General features: G+C 40.3%; 1 protein-coding gene across 1 annotated transcript; it reads left to right on the top strand.

The window, feature by feature from the left end:
* The first annotated feature begins 90 nt into the window (after positions 1-90).
* Positions 91-20,092, top strand: LOC124120104 (SCO-spondin-like). The gene is made up of 27 exons (XM_048385964.1): positions 91-183; positions 395-455; positions 928-1,131; positions 1,655-1,843; positions 3,186-3,344; positions 3,855-4,037; positions 4,704-4,895; positions 5,373-5,555; positions 6,224-6,415; positions 6,893-7,075; positions 7,742-7,933; positions 8,411-8,593; positions 9,262-9,453; positions 9,931-10,113; positions 10,780-10,971; positions 11,449-11,631; positions 12,300-12,491; positions 12,969-13,151; positions 13,818-14,009; positions 14,487-14,669; positions 15,338-15,529; positions 16,007-16,189; positions 16,856-17,047; positions 17,525-17,707; positions 18,375-18,566; positions 19,044-19,226; positions 19,893-20,092. Exons 1-27 carry the CDS (start codon positions 91-93, stop codon positions 20,090-20,092), a joined length of 4,839 nt encoding a protein of 1,612 aa, XP_048241921.1.
* The last annotated feature ends 1,746 nt before the right edge of the window (positions 20,093-21,838 follow it).

Raw genomic sequence — 21,838 nt, 5'->3', positions numbered from 1 at the left:
GATGACTAAGGAAAGGGAAGGACAAGGTAGTTGATTACGTGCACGCTGGGGATAAGGATTATTGCCTTGAAAAACAAAACGTGAACCAGCATGGCGGGCAAACGGCACAACTATTGGCACCAGTATGTTGTCTCTGGAGTAATCCTTCCAAGAACAATATGCAGTGGCGTTGTGGCAATCATGGTGATCCCGCCGCATATCATTACAGACCTACCCCCAATTCTGTCATGTTTCTTACGTTCACGTTCGCATGACTTTCGTTAAAGACACATCAACATATGTCTAGAAAGTCCAGCGTGAATCTGGACTATCTGAAAACATGACACGAGACCATCGGCGATTGCCCTGGTGTATATACTCCAAACTCCTAACATGTTTCAATGTTGCCGATTAGCTGCATGCTGACGATGGCGTATTGTCTGGTCAGAAACTTGAACTCTGGTGTCCTAGCACAGGTAAACAGCAACTTGATCGTGGACTTGTGTTGTTGACCTTGCGCACATTTTTTGTATGCAGAAAACTGTGCCAAAGTCTGCAAAAACTTGTTCCAAAGTTAGTTACTAAACGTTCACAGTGACATGTGGTTGTTGAAACTGTATATAATCAAGGGATCGACCGTTTTATACCTTGCATGGATGGCGAAAGAGGGCAACTGTACGTGTTCCAACAATAAGTATATTTAACACACCTTGGAGGATTCCCTGGGAGGAAAGTGTTGTGTATTTTCCAGTAAACAATCCCTCTTATCATGCGACCTCGTCATTGTACGAATGTTGGAAGCTAGTTTTTCTTTGTTTATAAAAAAACAAAACACAATCAGCCGATGCCACTTTAACATGTCACTGTGACATATAGATGTGTACATATTGAGTTAAAAGAGCACACTGTTTCTAACACTGTCTTTTGTTATCGATTTATTCGTCTTAGGTCAAGTCGTGAATGGCAGTTTCAGTCAGTGGAGTGAATGGACACAGATCATCTGCCCAAAGACTTGTGGAGTCGATGTGGAAACTTTACAGAGAAGGAGTAGGGCATGTGACAATCCTCCTTCATTCAATGGTGGGCTTCCATGTGACGGTTCAACTTCTCAGGAAAGAAATTGGAAATGCACGGATCTATCTCCATGCCCAGGTGCTGTAGCTCTGCTTTGTATACATTGAACTCTTTCCATGACTAAAATATGTAATCAGGAAAACGACATGGTTAAGTTAAACTTGACACGACAAATAAAAGACACCAATATTTGTTCCTGTACCACTGTATATTAAGGATATTGTGGATTAGAGTTCAGGTGAAGATGTACATATTACGATCATTAATAAACTAATTGTACAAACATATTGAAAGTTACAGGTAGGATACAAGAAAGAAGAATTTAGTATGTTTCTCTTGGCGGTGGATGTTGTGTGTTGTTTGTATAAACTGTTATAAGATATTCTGCGATTATGCATAATTGCAATTGAAATTGATCGTGAAAAGAAATGGAGATAATTACGCTTTTACGCGTACCCTTGTCTTGTCTATTTTAGTGACACTTTGGTATGTCTAAATTCCATCTCTTAACACTACCAACCTTATATACTTCCTTAGTTCATTAACTTTGGTTCTAATGTCACTGTTTAAATCCTAGAAACGATTGATGTAAATTTCACAGTTGATGGTGGAGTGTCAGAATGGGGAGAGTGGGACACTCCACGGTGTCCAACATGTGGGGAGAATGTTACGGGAGTATCATTAAGGCTGCGACAATGTGACAACCCAGTTCCGGCCAATGGTGGATCATTCTGCATTGAACCAGTGCAGGAGATCGTCGTCAGATCGTGTGAAGTCGCTCGTTGTCCAGGTATGTGTACTACTGTCAACTACCATGTAAATGGGGGAGGTCGGGGAGTCTAGTGGATAAAGCGCTCGCCTGACTCGCCGAAGACACTGGTTCGATTCCCGACATGGGTACAACGTGTGAAACCCATTTCTGGTGTCCCCCGCCGTGATATTGCTGGAATTCTGCTAACAGCGGCATACTCACTCACTCACTACCATGTAAATGCAAAATCGTAAACACAGAGTGTATTAGCAATAGCATAGAACGACGGAACCAAGCTGAACATTTCAATCATTGTTCAAAGTATATAGATTAACAAATTAACAAAGATTCCAGCCAATGAGATTTTGTTTGCCATTAAAAGCTTCGGTTTCACTTTGTAAAAATATGCCAGTTTGCATTTTATTTAAATTATTCGATATTAAGATGAAACCCTTCTTCTTTAGGGTGTGAAGATTTGGGGTTGCAACGCATGTCCGAGTCGAAACCTTTCATACTACTTAATATAGTTTAGACATTGGTAAATATCTACCTAGCACGGCGATATTGCGATATTGGCTGAGTGTTGAAGATATGGTTTGAATGTGAATATCCTATGAAGTATATTAAATACTGCTGTACCCTGATTAAAATGAATGATAACAGACATGCCCGACAGTGTTATTTGTTAAAGAAGAAGGTGGGTCAAACCAAACAAAACCAAATACAGTATAAAAACTGGCTGCAGATAATCACCAAACAAAGTAAGGCCTTAAAACTGGGGTCCTTGCATGGGGACTGACGCCACTTATGTTACCTGCATGACACCCCAGCAAGAGACAATGTGTTTGCTATGCATTGGTTCAAACTTAATGCATTGTAACATGTTGATTGCCAAATTTAATCAAATAGAATAACCCAGAACTCGATAGGTACAGAATTAAATTGTGAAATCAGTAAATACCAAAAAGGATTGATGAACAATTAACAAATGATCTTGAAACACATCGGATCAGGTCTACAGTCATAAAAGATAATACAACGGGTAAATATGTGCAGCGGCAATAAATAATAGGCACTGTTACAAAAGTCAGTTCCTGATTTCGCAATATGCAGCAAATAGTCGAATAAACACAACATCAGCATTTGTTATATTTGACGAACACTGTAGAGGTGAGACATGGGCAGAAACAAAGCGAAACCCAGCGAAAAAACAACACTGGTCTCTTTTTCTACTTGAACAGAAACATTCCTGATTTCACAATACGCAGCAAATAGTCGGATGAACACAACATCAGCATTTGCTACACAATTGTCACATTTATTAGTGATAATATATGGATTGCTAGCAAATCACTGTATTGAGAATGTTGATACTTTCCAGTTGATGGAAGGCTGTCAAACTGGACATCGTGGTCAATCGTACCCTGCCCTGTCACATGTGGAGTAGATGCCATGACAAACCAGAGCAGACATAGGGATTGTAACGCCCCTGCTCCGGAAGCCGGTGGCAAGAACTGCACGGGTCCACTGACGGAAACCAGTCAGACACACTGCAATGTTTCTCCATGTAGTGGTATGTGAAGGCCAATTTGTCATACAGTTTATACGTCTGTAGTGTACATGTACAACTTTCAGTTTAATTATCGGAGGACGACACTGTGCCTTTATGGTCATACGTCAAACCACGAAAATCATATGACATCTTAAGAGCTGTATGATCACACACAATCTTATGCACTTTCATATGAGTGTGAGATATGTGTCTGTTTCAACTAGCAGCAGTTAAAATACACATAACTTCTGGACGTGCAGAGCGACTGTCGTAAAGATACCAGGAGTATTTTAACTACAGAAATCAAGAGTATGACGAACCTAAAGAAGAAATTCATATTCCTTGTATTGATCAGATATATTATGGATATCAGACCACGCCCTTTGTACTGACTTTCCAATGTTAATTCATCTGTGTAGAAATGATAAAAATGTGTTCCCGAGAAATATAGAGGTATTGCACGAAACAATGAAAGGATTTGCTTATTCCAACCACTAGGCGACGACAATGTGACCGAGTGGAGCCAATGGAGTGCTGCAGCATGCACAGCCACCTGTGGTCCAGGCCAAGAGGGAAGCGTGAAAAGAAGCAGAAGTTGTATTACGCCGGCCAATAATATCAGCTGTACAGCCGAACTAATAGAAACCCAAATGGGAAACTGTGACCTCCCTAAATGTCCAGGTAAATGTGTAGCCATGTGTAACTGTATCACTTTCATGTACTGCAGTATATAAAATGTAGCAACCCTATCCTGAGAAGTAACTTGTTTCATGTACATTCTTAGTGCTATATTTCCTTCATCAGACTATGGAAAAGCGTCTCCTTCTTGACTGAAGCAGTTCTGACAGAGCGAGTTTGTATGTAAAGGTTGTTGGCTTTAATAGTTTGTCTCCAAGTTGACAAAGTACTACGAGTGGAATATCAAACCGTCTCCAATTCACTTGCTCGTATGACACATGTTCCCCAAATAAGATATGAAAAACCATGTCCATTTTATGCTGTTAATCAATCGCCAACTCTTTCTAATGTAACTACATTTTGAAATGCATGAAATATCCTGATAACATTATGTATCAATTTCTAAAGGCATCAGATAAATCGTCACTTTGCTTTATTTGACGAACACTGTAAAGGTGAGACATGGGCAGAAACAAAGCGAAACCCAGCGAAAAAGACAACACTGGTCTCTTTTTCTACTTTAACAGAAACATTCCTGATTTCACAATACGCAGCAAATAGTCGGATGCACATAACATCAGTATTTGCTACACAATTGTCACATTTATTAGTGATAATATATGGAATGCTAGCATATCACTGTATTGACAATATGTTGATACTTTGCAGTTGATGGAGGGCTGTCAAACTGGACATCGTGGTCAATCGTACCCTGCCCTGTCACATGTGGAGCAGATGCCATGACAAACCAGAGCAGACGTAGGGATTGTAACGCCCCTGCTCCGGAAGCCGGTGGCAAGAACTGCACGGGTCCACTGACGGAAACCAGTCAGACACACTGCAATGTTCCTCCATGTAGTGGTACGTGAAGACCAATTTGTCATACAGTTTATACGTCTGTAGTGTACATGTACAAGTTTCAGTTTAATTATCGGAGGACGACACTGTGCCTTTATGGTCATACGTCAAACCACGAAAATCATATGACATCTTAAGAGCTGTATGATCACACACAATCTTATGCACTTTCATATGAGTGTGAGATATGTGTCTGTTACAACTAGCAGCAGTTAAAATACACATAACTTCTGGACGTGCAGAGCGACTGTCGTAAAGATACCAGGAGTATTTTAACTACAGAAATCAAGAGTATGACGAACCTAAAGAAGAAATTCATATTCCTTGTATTGATCAGATATATTATGGATATCAGACCACGCCCTTTGTACTGACTTTCCAATGTTAATTCATCTGTGTAGAAATGATAAAAATGTGTTCCCGAGAAATATAGAGGTATTGCACGAAACAATGAAAGGATTTGCTTATTCCAACCACTAGGCGACGACAATGTGACCGAGTGGAGCCAATGGAGTGCTGCAGCATGCACAGCCACCTGTGGTCCAGGCCAAGAGGGAAGCGTGAAAAGAAGCAAAAGTTGTATTACGCCGGCCAATAATATCAGCTGTACAGCCGAACTAATAGAAACCCAAATGGGAAACTGTGACCTCCCTAAATGTCCAGGTAAATGTGTAGCCATGTGTAACTGTATCACTTTCATGTACTGCAGTATATAAAATGTAGCAACCCTACCCTGAGAAGTAACTTGTTTCATGTACATTCTTAGTGCTATATTTCCTTCATCAGACTATGGAAAAGCATCTCCTTCTTGACTGAAGCAGTTCTGACAGAGCGAGTTTGTATGTAAAGGTTGTTGGCTTTAATAGTTTGTCTCCAAGTTGACAAAGTACTACGAGTGGAATATCAAACCCGTCTCCAATTCACTTGCTCGTATGACACATGTTCCCCAAATAAGATATGAAAAAAACATGTCCATTTTATGCTGTTAATCAATCGCCAACTCTTTCTAATGTAACTACATTTTGAAATGCATGAAATATCCTGATAACATTATGTATCAATTTCTAAAGGCATCAGATAAATCGTCACTTTGCTTTATTTGACGAACACTGTAAAGGTGAGACATGGGCAGAAACAAAGCGAAACCCAGCGAAAAAGACAACACTGGTCTCTTTTTCTACTTTAACAGAAACATTCCTGATTTCACAATACGCAGCAAATAGTCGGATGCACACAACATCAGTATTTGCTACACAATTGTCACATTTATTAGTGATAATATATGGATTGCTAGCATATCACTGTATTGACAATATGTTGATACTTTGCAGTTGATGGAGGGCTGTCAAACTGGACATCGTGGTCAATCGTACCCTGCCCTGTCACATGTGGAGCAGATGCCATGACAAATCAGAGCAGACGTAGGGATTGTAACGCCCCTGCTCCGGAAGCCGGTGGCAAGAACTGCACGGGTCCACTGACGGAAACCAGTCAGACACACTGCAATGTTCCTCCATGTAGTGGTACGTGAAGACCAATTTGTCATACAGTTTATACGTCTGTAGTGTACATGTACAACTTTCAGTTTAATTATCGGAGGACGAAACTGTGCCTTTATGGTCATACGTCAAACCACGAAAATCATATGACATCTTAAGAGCTGTATGATCACACACAATCTTATGCACTTTCATATGAGTGTGAGATATGTGTCTGTTACAACTAGCAGCAGATAAAATACACATAACTTCTGGACGTGCAGAGCGACTGTCGTAAAGATACCAGGAGTATTTAAACTACAGAAATCAAGAGTATGACGAACCTAAAGAAGAAATTCATATTCCTTGTATTGATCAGATATATTATGGATATCAGACCACGCCCTTTGTACTGACTTTCCAATGTTAATTCATCTGTGTAGAAATGATAGAAATGTGTTCCCGAGAAATATAGAGGTATTGCACAAAACAATGAAAGGATTTGCTTATTCCAACCACTAGGCGACGACAATGTGACCGAGTGGAGCCAATGGAGTGCTGCAGCATGCACAGCCACCTGTGGTCCAGGCCAAGAGGGAAGCGTGAAAAGAAGCAGAAGTTGTATTACGCCGGCCAATAATATCAGCTGTACAGCCGAACTAATAGAAACCCAAATGGGAAACTGTGACCTCCCTAAATGTCCAGGTAAATGTGTAGCCATGTGTAACTGTATCACTTTCATGTACTGCAGTATATAAAATGTAGCAACCCTACCCTGAGAAGTAACTTGTTTCATGTACATTCTTAGTGCTATATTTCCTTCATCAGACTATGGAAAAGCGTCTCCTTCTTGACTGAAGCAGTTCTGACAGAGCGAGTTTGTATGTAAAGGTTGTTGGCTTTAATAGTTTGTCTCCAAGTTGACAAAGTACTACGAGTGGAATATCAAACCGTCTCCAATTCACTTGCTCGTATGACACATGTTCCCCAAATAAGATATGAAAAATCATGTCCATTTTATGCTGTTAATCAATCGCCAACTCTTTCTAATGTAACTACATTTTGAAATGCATGAAATATCCTGATAACATTATGTAGTAATTTCTAAAGGCATCAAATAAATCGTCACTTTGCTTTATTTGACGAACACTTTAAAGGTGAGACATGGGCAGAAACAAAGCGAAACCCAGCGAAAAAGACAACACTGGTCTCTTTTTCTACTTTAACAGAAACATTCCTGATTTCACAATACGCAGCAAATAGTCGGATGCACACAACATCAGTATTTGCTACACAATTGTCACATTTATTAGTGATAATATATGGATTGCTAGCATATCACTGTATTGACAATATGTTGATACTTTGCAGTTGATGGAGGGCTGTCAAACTGGACATCGTGGTCAATCGTACCCTGCCCTGTCACATGTGGAGCAGATGCCATGACAAACCAGAGCAGACGTAGGGATTGTAACGCCCCTGCTCCGGAAGCCGGTGGCAAGAACTGCACGGGTCCACTGACGGAAACCAGTCAGACACACTGCAATGTTTCTCCATGTAGTGGTATGTGAAGGCCAATTTGTCATACAGTTTATACGTCTGTAGTGTACATGTACAACTTTCAGTTTAATTATCGGAGGACTAAACTGTGCCTTTATGGTCATACGTCAAACCACGAAAATCATATGACATCTTAAGAGCTGTATGATCACACACAATCTTATGCACTTTCATATGAGTGTGAGATATGTGTCTGTTACAACTAGCAGCAGTTAAAATACACATAACTTCTGGACGTGCAGAGCGACTGTCGTAAAGATACCAGGAGTATTTAAACTACAGAAATCAAGAGTATGACGAACCTAAAGAAGAAATTCATATTCCTTGTATTGATCAGATATATTATGGATATCAGACCACGCCCTTTGTACTGACTTTCCAATGTTAATTCATCTGTGTAGAAATGATAAAAATGTGTTCCCGAGAAATATAGAGGTATTGCACGAAACAATGAAAGGATTTGCTTATTCCAACCACTAGGCGACGACAATGTGACCGAGTGGAGCCAATGGAGTGCTGCAGCATGCACAGCCACCTGTGGTCCAGGCCAAGAGGGAAGCGTGAAAAGAAGCAGAAGTTGTATTACGCCGGCCAATAATATCAGCTGTACAGCCGAACTAATAGAAACCCAAATGGGAAACTGTGACCTCCCTAAATGTCCAGGTAAATGTGTAGCCATGTGTAACTGTATCACTTTCATGTACTGCAGTATATAAAATGTAGCAACCCTACCCTGAGAAGTAACTTGTTTCATGTACATTCTTAGTGCTATATTTCCTTCATCAGACTATGGAAAAGCGTCTCCTTCTTGACTGAAGCAGTTCTGACAGAGCGAGTTTGTATGTAAAGGTTGTTGGCTTTAATAGTTTGTCTCCAAGTTAACAAAGTACTACGAGTGGAATATCAAACCCGTCTCCAATTCACTTGCTCGTATGACACATGTTCCCCAAATAAGATATGAAAAACCATGTCCATTTTATGCTGTTAATCAATCGCCAACTCTTTTCTAATGTAACTACATTTTGAAATGCATGAAATATCCTGATAACATTATGTATCAATTTCTAAAGGCATCAGATAAATCGTCACTTTGCTTTATTTGACGAACACTGTAAAGGTGAGACATGGGCAGAAACAAAGCGAAACCCAGCGAAAAAGACAACACTGGTCTCTTTTTCTACTTTAACAGAAACATTCCTGATTTCACAATACGCAGCAAATAGTCGGATGCACACAACATCAGTATTTGCTACACAATTGTCACATTTATTAGTGATAATATATGGATTGCTAGCATATCACTGTATTGACAATATGTTGATACTTTGCAGTTGATGGAGGGCTGTCAAACTGGACATCGTGGTCAATCGTACCCTGCCCTGTCACATGTGGAGCAGATGCCATGACAAACCAGAGCAGACGTAGGGATTGTAACGCCCCTGCTCCGGAAGCCGGTGGCAAGAACTGCACGGGTCCACTGACGGAAACCAGTCAGACACACTGCAATGTTCCTCCATGTAGTGGTACGTGAAGACCAATTTGTCATACAGTTTATACGTCTGTAGTGTACATGTACAACTTTCATTTTAATTATCGGAGGACTAAACTGTGCCTTTATGGTCATACGTCAAACCACGAAAATCATATGACATCTTAAGAGCTGTATGATCACACACAATCTTATGCACTTTCATATGAGTGTGAGATATGTGTCTGTTACAACTAGCAGCAGTTAAAATACACATAACTTCTGGACGTGCAGAGCGACTGTCGTAAAGATACCAGGAGTATTTAAACTACAGAAATCAAGAGTATGACGAACCTAAAGAAGAAATTCATATTCCTTGTATTGATCAGATATATTATGGATATCAGACCATGCCCTTTGTACTGACTTTCCAATGTTAATTCATCTGTGTAGAAATGATAAAAATGTGTTCCCGAGAAATATAGAGGTATTGCACGAAACAATGAAAGGATTTGCTTATTCCAACCACTAGGCGACGACAATGTGACCGAGTGGAGCCAATGGAGTGCTGCAGCATGCACAGCCACCTGTGGTCCAGGCCAAGAGGGAAGCGTGAAAAGAAGCAGAAGTTGTATCACGCCGGCCAATAATATCAGCTGTACAGCCGAACTAATAGAAACCCAAATGGGAAACTGTGACCTCCCTAAATGTCCAGGTAAATGTGTAGCCATGTGTAACTGTATCACTTTCATGTACTGCAGTATATAAAATGTAGCAACCCTACCCTGAGAAGTAACTTGTTTCATGTACATTCTTAGTGCTATATTTCCTTCATCAGACTATGGAAAAGCGTCTCCTTTTTGACTGAAGCAGTTCTGACAGAGCGAGTTTGTATGTAAAGGTTGTTGGCTTTAATAGTTTGTCTCCAAGTTGACAAAGTACTACGAGTGGAATATCAAACCGTCTCCAATTCACTTGCTCGTATGACACATGTTCCCCAAATAAGATATGAAAAACCATGTCCATTTTATGCTGTTAATCAATCGCCAACTCTTTCTAATGTAACTACATTTTGAAATGCATGAAATATCCTGATAACATTATGTATCAATTTCTAAAGGCATCAGATAAATCGTCACTTTGCTTTATTTGACGAACACTGTAAAAGTGAGACATGGGCAGAAACAAAGCGAAACCCAGCGAAAAAGACAACACTGGTCTCTTTTTCTACTTTAACAGAAACATTCCTGATTTCACAATACGCAGCAAATAGTCGGATGCACATAACATCAGTATTTGCTACACAATTGTCACATTTATTAGTGATAATATATGGAATGCTAGCATATCACTGTATTGCCAATATGTTGATACTTTGCAGTTGATGGAGGGCTGTCAAACTGGACATCGTGGTCAATCGTACCCTGCCCTGTCACATGTGGAGCAGATGCCATGACAAACCAGAGCAGACGTAGGGATTGTAACGCCCCTGCTCCGGAAGCCGGTGGCAAGAACTGCACGGGTCCACTGACGGAAACCAGTCAGACACACTGCAATGTTCCTCCATGTAGTGGTACGTGAAGACCAATTTGTCATACAGTTTATACGTCTGTAGTGTACATGTACAACTTTCAGTTTAATTATCGGAGGACGACACTGTGCCTTTATGGTCATACGTCAAACCACGAAAATCATATGACATCTTAAGAGCTGTATGATCACACACAATCTTATGCACTTTCATATGAGTGTGAGATATGTGCCTGTTTCAACTAGCAGCAGTTAAAATACACATAACTTCTGGACGTGCAGAGCGACTGTCGTAAAGATACCAGGAGTATTTTAACTACAGAAATCAAGAGTATGACGAACCTAAAGAAGAAATTCATATTCCTTGTATTGATCAGATATATTATGGATATCAGACCACGCCCTTTGTACTGACTTTCCAATGTTAATTCATCTGTGTAGAAATGATAAAAATGTGTTCCCGAGAAATATAGAGGTATTGCACGAAACAATGAAAGGATTTGCTTATTCCAACCACTAGGCGACGACAATGTGACCGAGTGGAGCCAATGGAGTGCTGCAGCATGCACAGCCACCTGTGGTCCAGGCCAAGAGGGAAGCGTGAAAAGAAGCAAAAGTTGTATTACGCCGGCCAATAATATCAGCTGTACAGCCGAACTAATAGAAACCCAAATGGGAAACTGTGACCTCCCTAAATGTCCAGGTAAATGTGTAGCCATGTGTAACTGTATCACTTTCATGTACTGCAGTATATAAAATGTAGCAACCCTACCCTGAGAAGTAACTTGTTTCATGTACATTCTTAGTGCTATATTTCCTTCATCAGACTATGGAAAAGCGTCTCCTTCTTGACTGAAGCAGTTCTGACAGAGCGAGTTTGTATGTAAAGGTTGTTGGCTTTAATAGTTTGTCTCCAAGTTAACAAAGTACTACGAGTGGAATATCAAACCCGTCTCCAATTCACTTGCTCGTATGACACATGTTCCCCAAATAAGATATGAAAAACCATGTCCATTTTATGCTGTTAATCAATCGCCAACTCTTTTCTAATGTAACTACATTTTGAAATGCATGAAATATCCTGATAACATTATGTATCAATTTCTAAAGGCATCAGATAAATCGTCACTTTGCTTTATTTGACGAACACTGTAAAGGTGAGACATGGGCAGAAACAAAGCGGAACCCAGCGAAAAAGACAACACTGGTCTCTTTTTCTACTTTAACAGAAACATTCCTGATTTCACAATACGCAGCAAATAGTCGGATGCACACAACATCAGTATTTGCTACACAATTGTCACATTTATTAGTGATAATATATGGATTGCTAGCATATCACTGTATTGACAATATGTTGATACTTTGCAGTTGATGGAGGGCTGTCAAACTGGACATCGTGGTCAATCGTACCCTGCCCTGTCACATGTGGAGCAGATGCCATGACAAACCAGAGCAGACGTAGGGATTGTAACGCCCCTGCTCCGGAAGCCGGTGGCAAGAACTGCACGGGTCCACTGACGGAAACCAGTCAGACACACTGCAATGTTCCTCCATGTAGTGGTACGTGAAGACCAATTTGTCATACAGTTTATACGTCTGTAGTGTACATGTACAACTTTCATTTTAATTATCGGAGGACTAAACTGTGCCTTTATGGTCATACGTCAAACCACGAAAATCATATGACATCTTAAGAGCTGTATGATCACACACAATCTTATGCACTTTCATATGAGTGTGAGATATGTGTCTGTTACAACTAGCAGCAGTTAAAATACACATAACTTCTGGACGTGCAGAGCGACTGTCGTAAAGATACCAGGAGTATTTAAACTACAGAAATCAAGAGTATGACGAACCTAAAGAAGAAATTCATATTCCTTGTATTGATCAGATATATTATGGATATCAGACCATGCCCTTTGTACTGACTTTCCAATGTTAATTCATCTGTGTAGAAATGATAAAAATGTGTTCCCGAGAAATATAGAGGTATTGCACGAAACAATGAAAGGATTTGCTTATTCCAACCACTAGGCGACGACAATGTGACCGAGTGGAGCCAATGGAGTGCTGCAGCATGCACAGCCACCTGTGGTCCAGGCCAAGAGGGAAGCGTGAAAAGAAGCAGAAGTTGTATCACGCCGGCCAATAATATCAGCTGTACAGCCGAACTAATAGAAACCCAAATGGGAAACTGTGACCTCCCTAAATGTCCAGGTAAATGTGTAGCCATGTGTAACTGTATCACTTTCATGTACTGCAGTATATAAAATGTAGCAACCCTACCCTGAGAAGTAACTTGTTTCATGTACATTCTTAGTGCTATATTTCCTTCATCAGACTATGGAAAAGCGTCTCCTTCTTGACTGAAGCAGTTCTGACAGAGCGAGTTTGTATGTAAAGGTTGTTGGCTTTAATAGTTTGTCTCCAAGTTGACAAAGTACTACGAGTGGAATATCAAACCGTCTCCAATTCACTTGCTCGTATGACACATGTTCCCCAAATAAGATATGAAAAACCATGTCCATTTTATGCTGTTAATCAATCGCCAACTCTTTCTAATGTAACTACATTTTGAAATGCATGAAATATCCTGATAACATTATGTATCAATTTCTAAAGGCATCAGATAAATCGTCACTTTGCTTTATTTGACGAACACTGTAAAAGTGAGACATGGGCAGAAACAAAGCGAAACCCAGCGAAAAAGACAACACTGGTCTCTTTTTCTACTTTAACAGAAACATTCCTGATTTCACAATACGCAGCAAATAGTCGGATGCACATAACATCAGTATTTGCTACACAATTGTCACATTTATTAGTGATAATATATGGAATGCTAGCATATCACTGTATTGCCAATATGTTGATACTTTGCAGTTGATGGAGGGCTGTCAAACTGGACATCGTGGTCAATCGTACCCTGCCCTGTCACATGTGGAGCAGATGCCATGACAAACCAGAGCAGACGTAGGGATTGTAACGCCCCTGCTCCGGAAGCCGGTGGCAAGAACTGCACGGGTCCACTGACGGAAACCAGTCAGACACACTGCAATGTTCCTCCATGTAGTGGTACGTGAAGACCAATTTGTCATACAGTTTATACGTCTGTAGTGTACATGTACAACTTTCAGTTTAATTATCGGAGGACGACACTGTGCCTTTATGGTCATACGTCAAACCACGAAAATCATATGACATCTTAAGAGCTGTATGATCACACACAATCTTATGCACTTTCATATGAGTGTGAGATATGTGTCTGTTTCAACTAGCAGCAGTTAAAATACACATAACTTCTGGACGTGCAGAGCGACTGTCGTAAAGATACCAGGAGTATTTTAACTACAGAAATCAAGAGTATGACGAACCTAAAGAAGAAATTCATATTCCTTGTATTGATCAGATATATTATGGATATCAGACCACGCCCTTTGTACTGACTTTCCAATGTTAATTCATCTGTGTAGAAATGATAAAAATGTGTTCCCGAGAAATATAGAGGTATTGCACGAAACAATGAAAGGATTTGCTTATTCCAACCACTAGGCGACGACAATGTGACCGAGTGGAGCCAATGGAGTGCTGCAGCATGCACAGCCACCTGTGGTCCAGGCCAAGAGGGAAGCGTGAAAAGAAGCAAAAGTTGTATTACGCCGGCCAATAATATCAGCTGTACAGCCGAACTAATAGAAACCCAAATGGGAAACTGTGACCTCCCTAAATGTCCAGGTAAATGTGTAGCCATGTGTAACTGTATCACTTTCATGTACTGCAGTATATAAAATGTAGCAACCCTACCCTGAGAAGTAACTTGTTTCATGTACATTCTTAGTGCTATATTTCCTTCATCAGACTATGGAAAAGCATCTCCTTCTTGACTGAAGCAGTTCTGACAGAGCGAGTTTGTATGTAAAGGTTGTTGGCTTTAATAGTTTGTCTCCAAGTTAACAAAGTACTACGAGTGGAATATCAAACCCGTCTCCAATTCACTTGCTCGTATGACACATGTTCCCCAAATAAGATATGAAAAAAACATGTCCATTTTATGCTGTTAATCAATCGCCAACTCTTTCTAATGTAACTACATTTTGAAATGCATGAAATATCCTGATAACATTATGTATCAATTTCTAAAGGCATCAGATAAATCGTCACTTTGCTTTATTTGACGAACACTGTAAAGGTGAGACATGGGCAGAAACAAAGCGAAACCCAGCGAAAAAGACAACACTGGTCTCTTTTTCTACTTTAACAGAAACATTCCTGATTTCACAATACGCAGCAAATAGTCGGATGCACACAACATCAGTATTTGCTACACAATTGTCACATTTATTAGTGATAATATATGGATTGCTAGCATATCACTGTATTGACAATATGTTGATACTTTGCAGTTGATGGAGGGCTGTCAAACTGGACATCGTGGTCAATCGTACCCTGCCCTGTCACATGTGGAGCAGATGCCATGACAAATCAGAGCAGACGTAGGGATTGTAACGCCCCTGCTCCGGAAGCCGGTGGCAAGAACTGCACGGGTCCACTGACGGAAACCAGTCAGACACACTGCAATGTTCCTCCATGTAGTGGTACGTGAAGACCAATTTGTCATACAGTTTATACGTCTGTAGTGTACATGTACAACTTTCAGTTTAATTATCGGAGGACGAAACTGTGCCTTTATGGTCATACGTCAAACCACGAAAATCATATGACATCTTAAGAGCTGTATGATCACACACAATCTTATGCACTTTCATATGAGTGTGAGATATGTGTCTGTTACAACTAGCAGCAGATAAAATACACATAACTTCTGGACGTGCAGAGCGACTGTCGTAAAGATACCAGGAGTATTTAAACTACAGAAATCAAGAGTATGACGAACCTAAAGAAGAAATTCATATTCCTTGTATTGATCAGATATATTATGGATATCAGACCACGCCCTTTGTACTGACTTTCCAATGTTAATTCATCTGTGTAGAAATGATAAAAATGTGTTCCCGAGAAATATAGAGGTATTGCACAAAACAATGAAAGGATTTGCTTATTCCAACCACTAGGCGACGACAATGTGACCGAGTGGAGCCAATGGAGTGCTGCAGCATGCACAGCCACCTGTGGTCCAGGCCAAGAGGGAAGCGTGAAAAGAAGCAGAAGTTGTATTACGCCGGCCAATAATATCAGCTGTACAGCCGAACTAATAGAAACCCAAATGGGAAACTGTGACCTCCCTAAATGTCCAGGTAAATGTGTAGCCATGTGTAACTGTATCACTTTCATGTACTGCAGTATATAAAATGTAGCAACCCTACCCTGAGAAGTAACTTGTTTCATGTACATTCTTAGTGCTATATTTCCTTCATCAGACTATGGAAAAGCGTCTCCTTCTTGACTGAAGCAGTTCTGACAGAGCGAGTTTGTATGTAAAGGTTGTTGGCTTTAATAGTTTGTCTCCAAGTTGACAAAGTACTACGAGTGGAATATCAAACCGTCTCCAATTCACTTGCTCGTATGACACATGTTCCCCAAATAAGATATGAAAAACCATGTCCATTTTATGCTGTTAATCAATCGCCAACTCTTTCTAATGTAACTACATTTTGAAATGCATGAAATATCCTGATAACATTATGTATCAATTTCTAAAGGCATCAAATAAATCGTCACTTTGCTTTATTTGACGAACACTTTAAAGGTGAGACATGGGCAGAAACAAAGCGAAACCCAGCGAAAAAGACAACACTGGTCTCTTTTTCTACTTTAACAGAAACATTCCTGATTTCACAATACGCAGCAAATAGTCGGATGCACACAACATCAGTATTTGCTACACAATTGTCACATTTATTAGTGATAATATATGGATTGCTAGCATATCACTGTATTGACAATATGTTGATACTTTGCAGTTGATGGAGGGCTGTCAAACTGGACATCGTGGTCAATCGTACCCTGCCCTGTCACATGTGGAGCAGATGCCATGACAAACCAGAGCAGACGTAGGGATTGTAACGCCCCTGCTCCGGAAGCCGGTGGCAAGAACTGCACGGGTCCACTGACGGAAACCAGTCAGACACACTGCAATGTTCCTCCATGTAGTGGTACGTGAAGACCAATTTGTCATACAGTTTATACGTCTGTAGTGTACATGTACAACTTTCATTTTAATTATCGGAGGACTAAACTGTGCCTTTATGGTCATACGTCAAACCACGAAAATCATATGACATCTTAAGAGCTGTATGATCACACACAATCTTATGCACTTTCATATGAGTGTGAGATATGTGTCTGTTACAACTAGCAGCAGTTAAAATACACATAACTTCTGGACGTGCAGAGCGACTGTCGTAAAGATACCAGGAGTATTTAAACTACAGAAATCAAGAGTATGACGAACCTAAAGAAGAAATTCATATTCCTTGTATTGATCAGATATATTATGGATTTCAGACCACGCCCTTTGTACTGACTTTCCAATGTTAATTCATCTGTGTAGAAATGATAAAAATGTGTTCCCGAGAAATATAGAGGTATTGCACAAAACAATGAAAGGATTTGCTTATTCCAACCACTAGGCGACGACAATGTGACCGAGTGGAGCCAATGGAGTGCTGCAGCATGCACAGCCACCTGTGGTCCAGGCCAAGAGGGAAGCGTGAAAAGAAGCAGAAGTTGTATTACGCCGGCCAATAATATCAGCTGTACAGCCGAACTAATAGAAACCCAAATGGGAAACTGTGACCTCCCTAAATGTCCAGGTAAATGTGTAGCCATGTGTAACTGTATCACTTTCATGTACCGCAGTATATAAAATGTAGCAACCCTACCCTGAGAAGTAACTTGTTTCATGTACATTCTTAGTGCTATATTTCCTTCATCAGACTATGGAAAAGCGTCTCCTTCTTGACTGAAGCAGTTCTGACAGAGCGAGTTTGTATGTAAAGGTTGTTGGCTTTAATAGTTTGTCTCCAAGTTGACAAAGTACTACGAGTGGAATATCAAACCCGTCTCCAATTCACTTGCTCGTATGACACATGTTCCCCAAATAAGATATGAAAAACCATGTCCATTTTATGCTGTTAATCAATCGCCAACTCTTTCTAATGTAACTACATTTTGAAATGCATGAAGTATCCTGATAACATTATGTATCAATTTCTAAAGGCATCAAATAAATCGTCACTTTGCTTTATTTGACGAACACTTTAAAGGTGAGACATGGGCAGAAACAAAGCGAAACCCAGCGAAAAAGACAACACTGGTCTCTTTTTCTACTTTAACAGAAACATTCCTGATTTCACAATACGCAGCAAATAGTCGGATGCACACAACATCAGTATTTGCTACACAATTGTCACATTTATTAGTGATAATATATGGATTGCTAGCATATCACTGTATTGACAATATGTTGATACTTTGCAGTTGATGGAGGGCTGTCAAACTGGACATCGTGGTCAATCGTACCCTGCCCTGTCACATGTGGAGCAGATGCCATGACAAACCAGAGCAGACGTAGGGATTGTAACGCCCCTGCTCCGGAAGCCGGTGGCAAGAACTGCACGGGTCCACTGACGGAAACCAGTCAGACACACTGCAATGTTCCTCCATGTAGTGGTACGTGAAGACCAATTTGTCATACAGTTTATACGTCTGTAGTGTACATGTACAACTTTCAGTTTAATTATCGGAGGACTAAACTGTGCCTTTATGGTCATACGTCAAACCACGAAAATCATATGACATCTTAAGAGCTGTATGATCACACACAATCTTATGCACTTTCATATGAGTGTGAGATATGTGTCTGTTACAACTAGCAGCAGTTAAAATACACATAACTTCTGGACGTGCAGAGCGACTGTCGTAAAGATACCAGGAGTATTTAAACTACAGAAATCAAGAGTATGACGAACCTAAAGAAGAAATTCATATTCCTTGTATTGATCAGATATATTATGGATATCAGACCATGCCCTTTGTACTGACTTTCCAATGTTAATTCATCTGTGTAGAAATGATAAAAATGTGTTCCCGAGAAATATAGAGGTATTGCACGAAACAATGAAAGGATTTGCTTATTCCAACCACTAGGCGACGACAATGTGACCGAGTGGAGCCAGTGGAGTGCTGCAGCATGCACAGCCACCTGTGGTCCAGGCCAAGAGGGAAGCGTGAAAAGAAGCAGAAGTTGTATCACGCCGGCCAATAATATCAGCTGTACAGCCGAACTAATAGAAACCCAAATTGGAAACTGTGACCTCCCTAAATGTCCAGGTAAATGTGTAGCCATGTGTAACTGTATCACTTTCATGTACTGCAGTATATAAAATGTAGCAACCCTACCCTGAGAAGTAACTTGTTTCATGTACATTCTTAGTGCTATATTTCCTTCATCAGACTATGGAAAAGCGTCTCCTTTTTGACTGAAGCAGTTCTGACAGAGCGAGTTTGTATGTAAAGGTTGTTGGCTTTAATAGTTTGTCTCCAAGTTGACAAAGTACTACGAGTGAATATCAAACCCGTCTCCAATTCACTTGCTCGTATGACACATGTTCCCCAAATAAGATATGAAAAACCATGTCCATTTTATGCTGTTAATCAATTGCAAACTCTTTCTAATGTAACTACATTTTGAAATGCATGAAATATCCTGATAATATTATGTATCGATTTCTAAAGGCATCAGATAAATCGTCACTTTGCTTTATTTGACGAACACTGTAAAGGTGAGACATGGGCAGAAACAAAGCGAAACCCAGCGAAAAAGACAACACTGGTCTCTTTTTCTACTTTAACAGAAACATTCCTGATTTCACAATACGCAGCAAATAGTCGGATGAACAAAACATCAGTATTTGCTACACAATTGTCACATTTATTAGTGATAATATATGGATTGCTAGCATATCACTGTATTGACAATATGTTGATACTTTGCAGTTGATGGAGGGCTGTCAAACTGGACATCGTGGTCAATCGTACCCTGCCCTGTCACATGTGGAGCAGATGCCATGACAAACCAGAGCAGACGTAGGGATTGTAACGCCCCTGCTCCGGAAGCCAGTGGCAAGAACTGCACGGGTCCACTGACGGAAACCAGTCAGACACACTGCAATGTTCCTCCATGTAGTGGTACGTGAAGACCAATTTGTCATACAGTTTATACGTCTGTAGTGTACATGTACAACTTTCAGTTTAATTATCGGAGGACTAAACTGTGCCTTTATGGTCATACGTCAAACCACGAAAATCATATGACATCTTAAGAGCTGTATGATCACACACAATCTTATGCACTTTCACATGAGTGTGAGATATGTGTCTGTTACAACTAGCAGCAGTTAAAATACACATAACTTCTGGACGTGCAGAGCGACTGTCGTAAAGATACCAGGAGTATTTAAACTACAGAAATCAAGAGTATGACGAACCTAAAGAAGAAATTCATATTCCTTGTATTGATCAGATATATTATGGATATCAGACCACGCCCTTTGTACTGACTTTCCAATGTTAATTCATCTGTGTAGAAATGATAAAAATGTGTTCCCGAGAAATATAGAGGTATTGCACGAAACAATGAAAGGATTTGCTTATTCCAACCACTAGGCGACGACAATGTGACCGAGTGGAGCCAGTGGAGTGCTGCAGCATGCACAGCCACCTGTGGTCCAGGCCAAGAGGGAAGCGTGAAAAGAAGCAGAAGTTGTATTACGCCGGCCAATAATATCAGCTGTACAGCCGAACTAATAGAAACCCAAATGGGAAACTGTGACCTCCCTAAATGTTCAGGTAAATGTGTAGCCACGTGTAACTGTATCACTTTCATGTACTGCAGTATATAAAATGTAGCAACCCTACCCTGAGAAGTAACTTGTTTCATGTACATTCTTAGTGCTATATTTCCTTCATCAGACTATGGAAAAGCGTCTCCTTCTTGACTGAAGCAGTTCTGACAGAGCGAGTTTGTATGTAAAGGTTGTTGGCTTTAATAGTTTGTCTCCAAGTTAACAAAGTACTACGAGTGGAATATCAAACCCGTCTCCAATTCACTTGCTCGTATGACACATGTTCCCCAAATAAGATATGAAAAACCATGTCCATTTTATGCTGTTAATCAATCGCCAACTCTTTTCTAATGTAACTACATTTTGAAATGCATGAAATATCCTGATAACATTATGTATCAATTTCTAAAGGCATCAGATAAATCGTCACTTTGCTTTATTTGACGAACACTGTAAAGGTGAGACATGGGCAGAAACAAAGCGAAACCCAGCGAAAAAGACAACACTGGTCTCTTTTTCTACTTTAACAGAAACATTCCTGATTTCACAATACGCAGCAAATAGTCGGATGAACACAACATCAGTATTTGCTACACAATTGTCACATTTATTAGTGATAATATATGGATTGCTAGCATATCACTGTATTGACAATATGTTGATACTTTGCAGTTGATGGAGGGCTGTCAAACTGGACATCGTGGTCAATCGTACCCTGCCCTGTCACATGTGGAGCAGATGCCATGACAAACCAGAGCAGACGTAGGGATTGTAACGCCCCTGCTCCAGAAGCCGGTGGCAAGAACTGCACGGGTCCACTGACGGAAACCAGTCAGACACACTGCAATGTTCCTCCATGTAGTGGTACGTGAAGACCAATTTGTCATACAGTTTATACGTCTGTAGTGTACATGTACAACTTTCAGTTTAATTATCGGAGGACGACACTGTGTCTTTATGGTCATACGTCAAACCACGAAAATCATATGACATCTTAAGTGCTGTATGATCACACACAATCTTATGCACTTTCACATGAGTGTGAGATATGTGTCTGTTACAACTAGCAGCAGTTAAAATACACATAACTTCTGGACG

The sequence above is a fragment of the Haliotis rufescens genome, unplaced genomic scaffold (genome assembly GCF_023055435.1).
Source record: "Haliotis rufescens isolate VD_foot unplaced genomic scaffold, xgHalRufe1.0.p SCAF_6, whole genome shotgun sequence".
Taxonomy (NCBI): Eukaryota; Metazoa; Mollusca; class Gastropoda; order Lepetellida; family Haliotidae; genus Haliotis; species Haliotis rufescens.
Note: the sequence above shows the minus strand (reverse complement) of the source record. Positions and strands in the feature narration are given on the sequence as shown.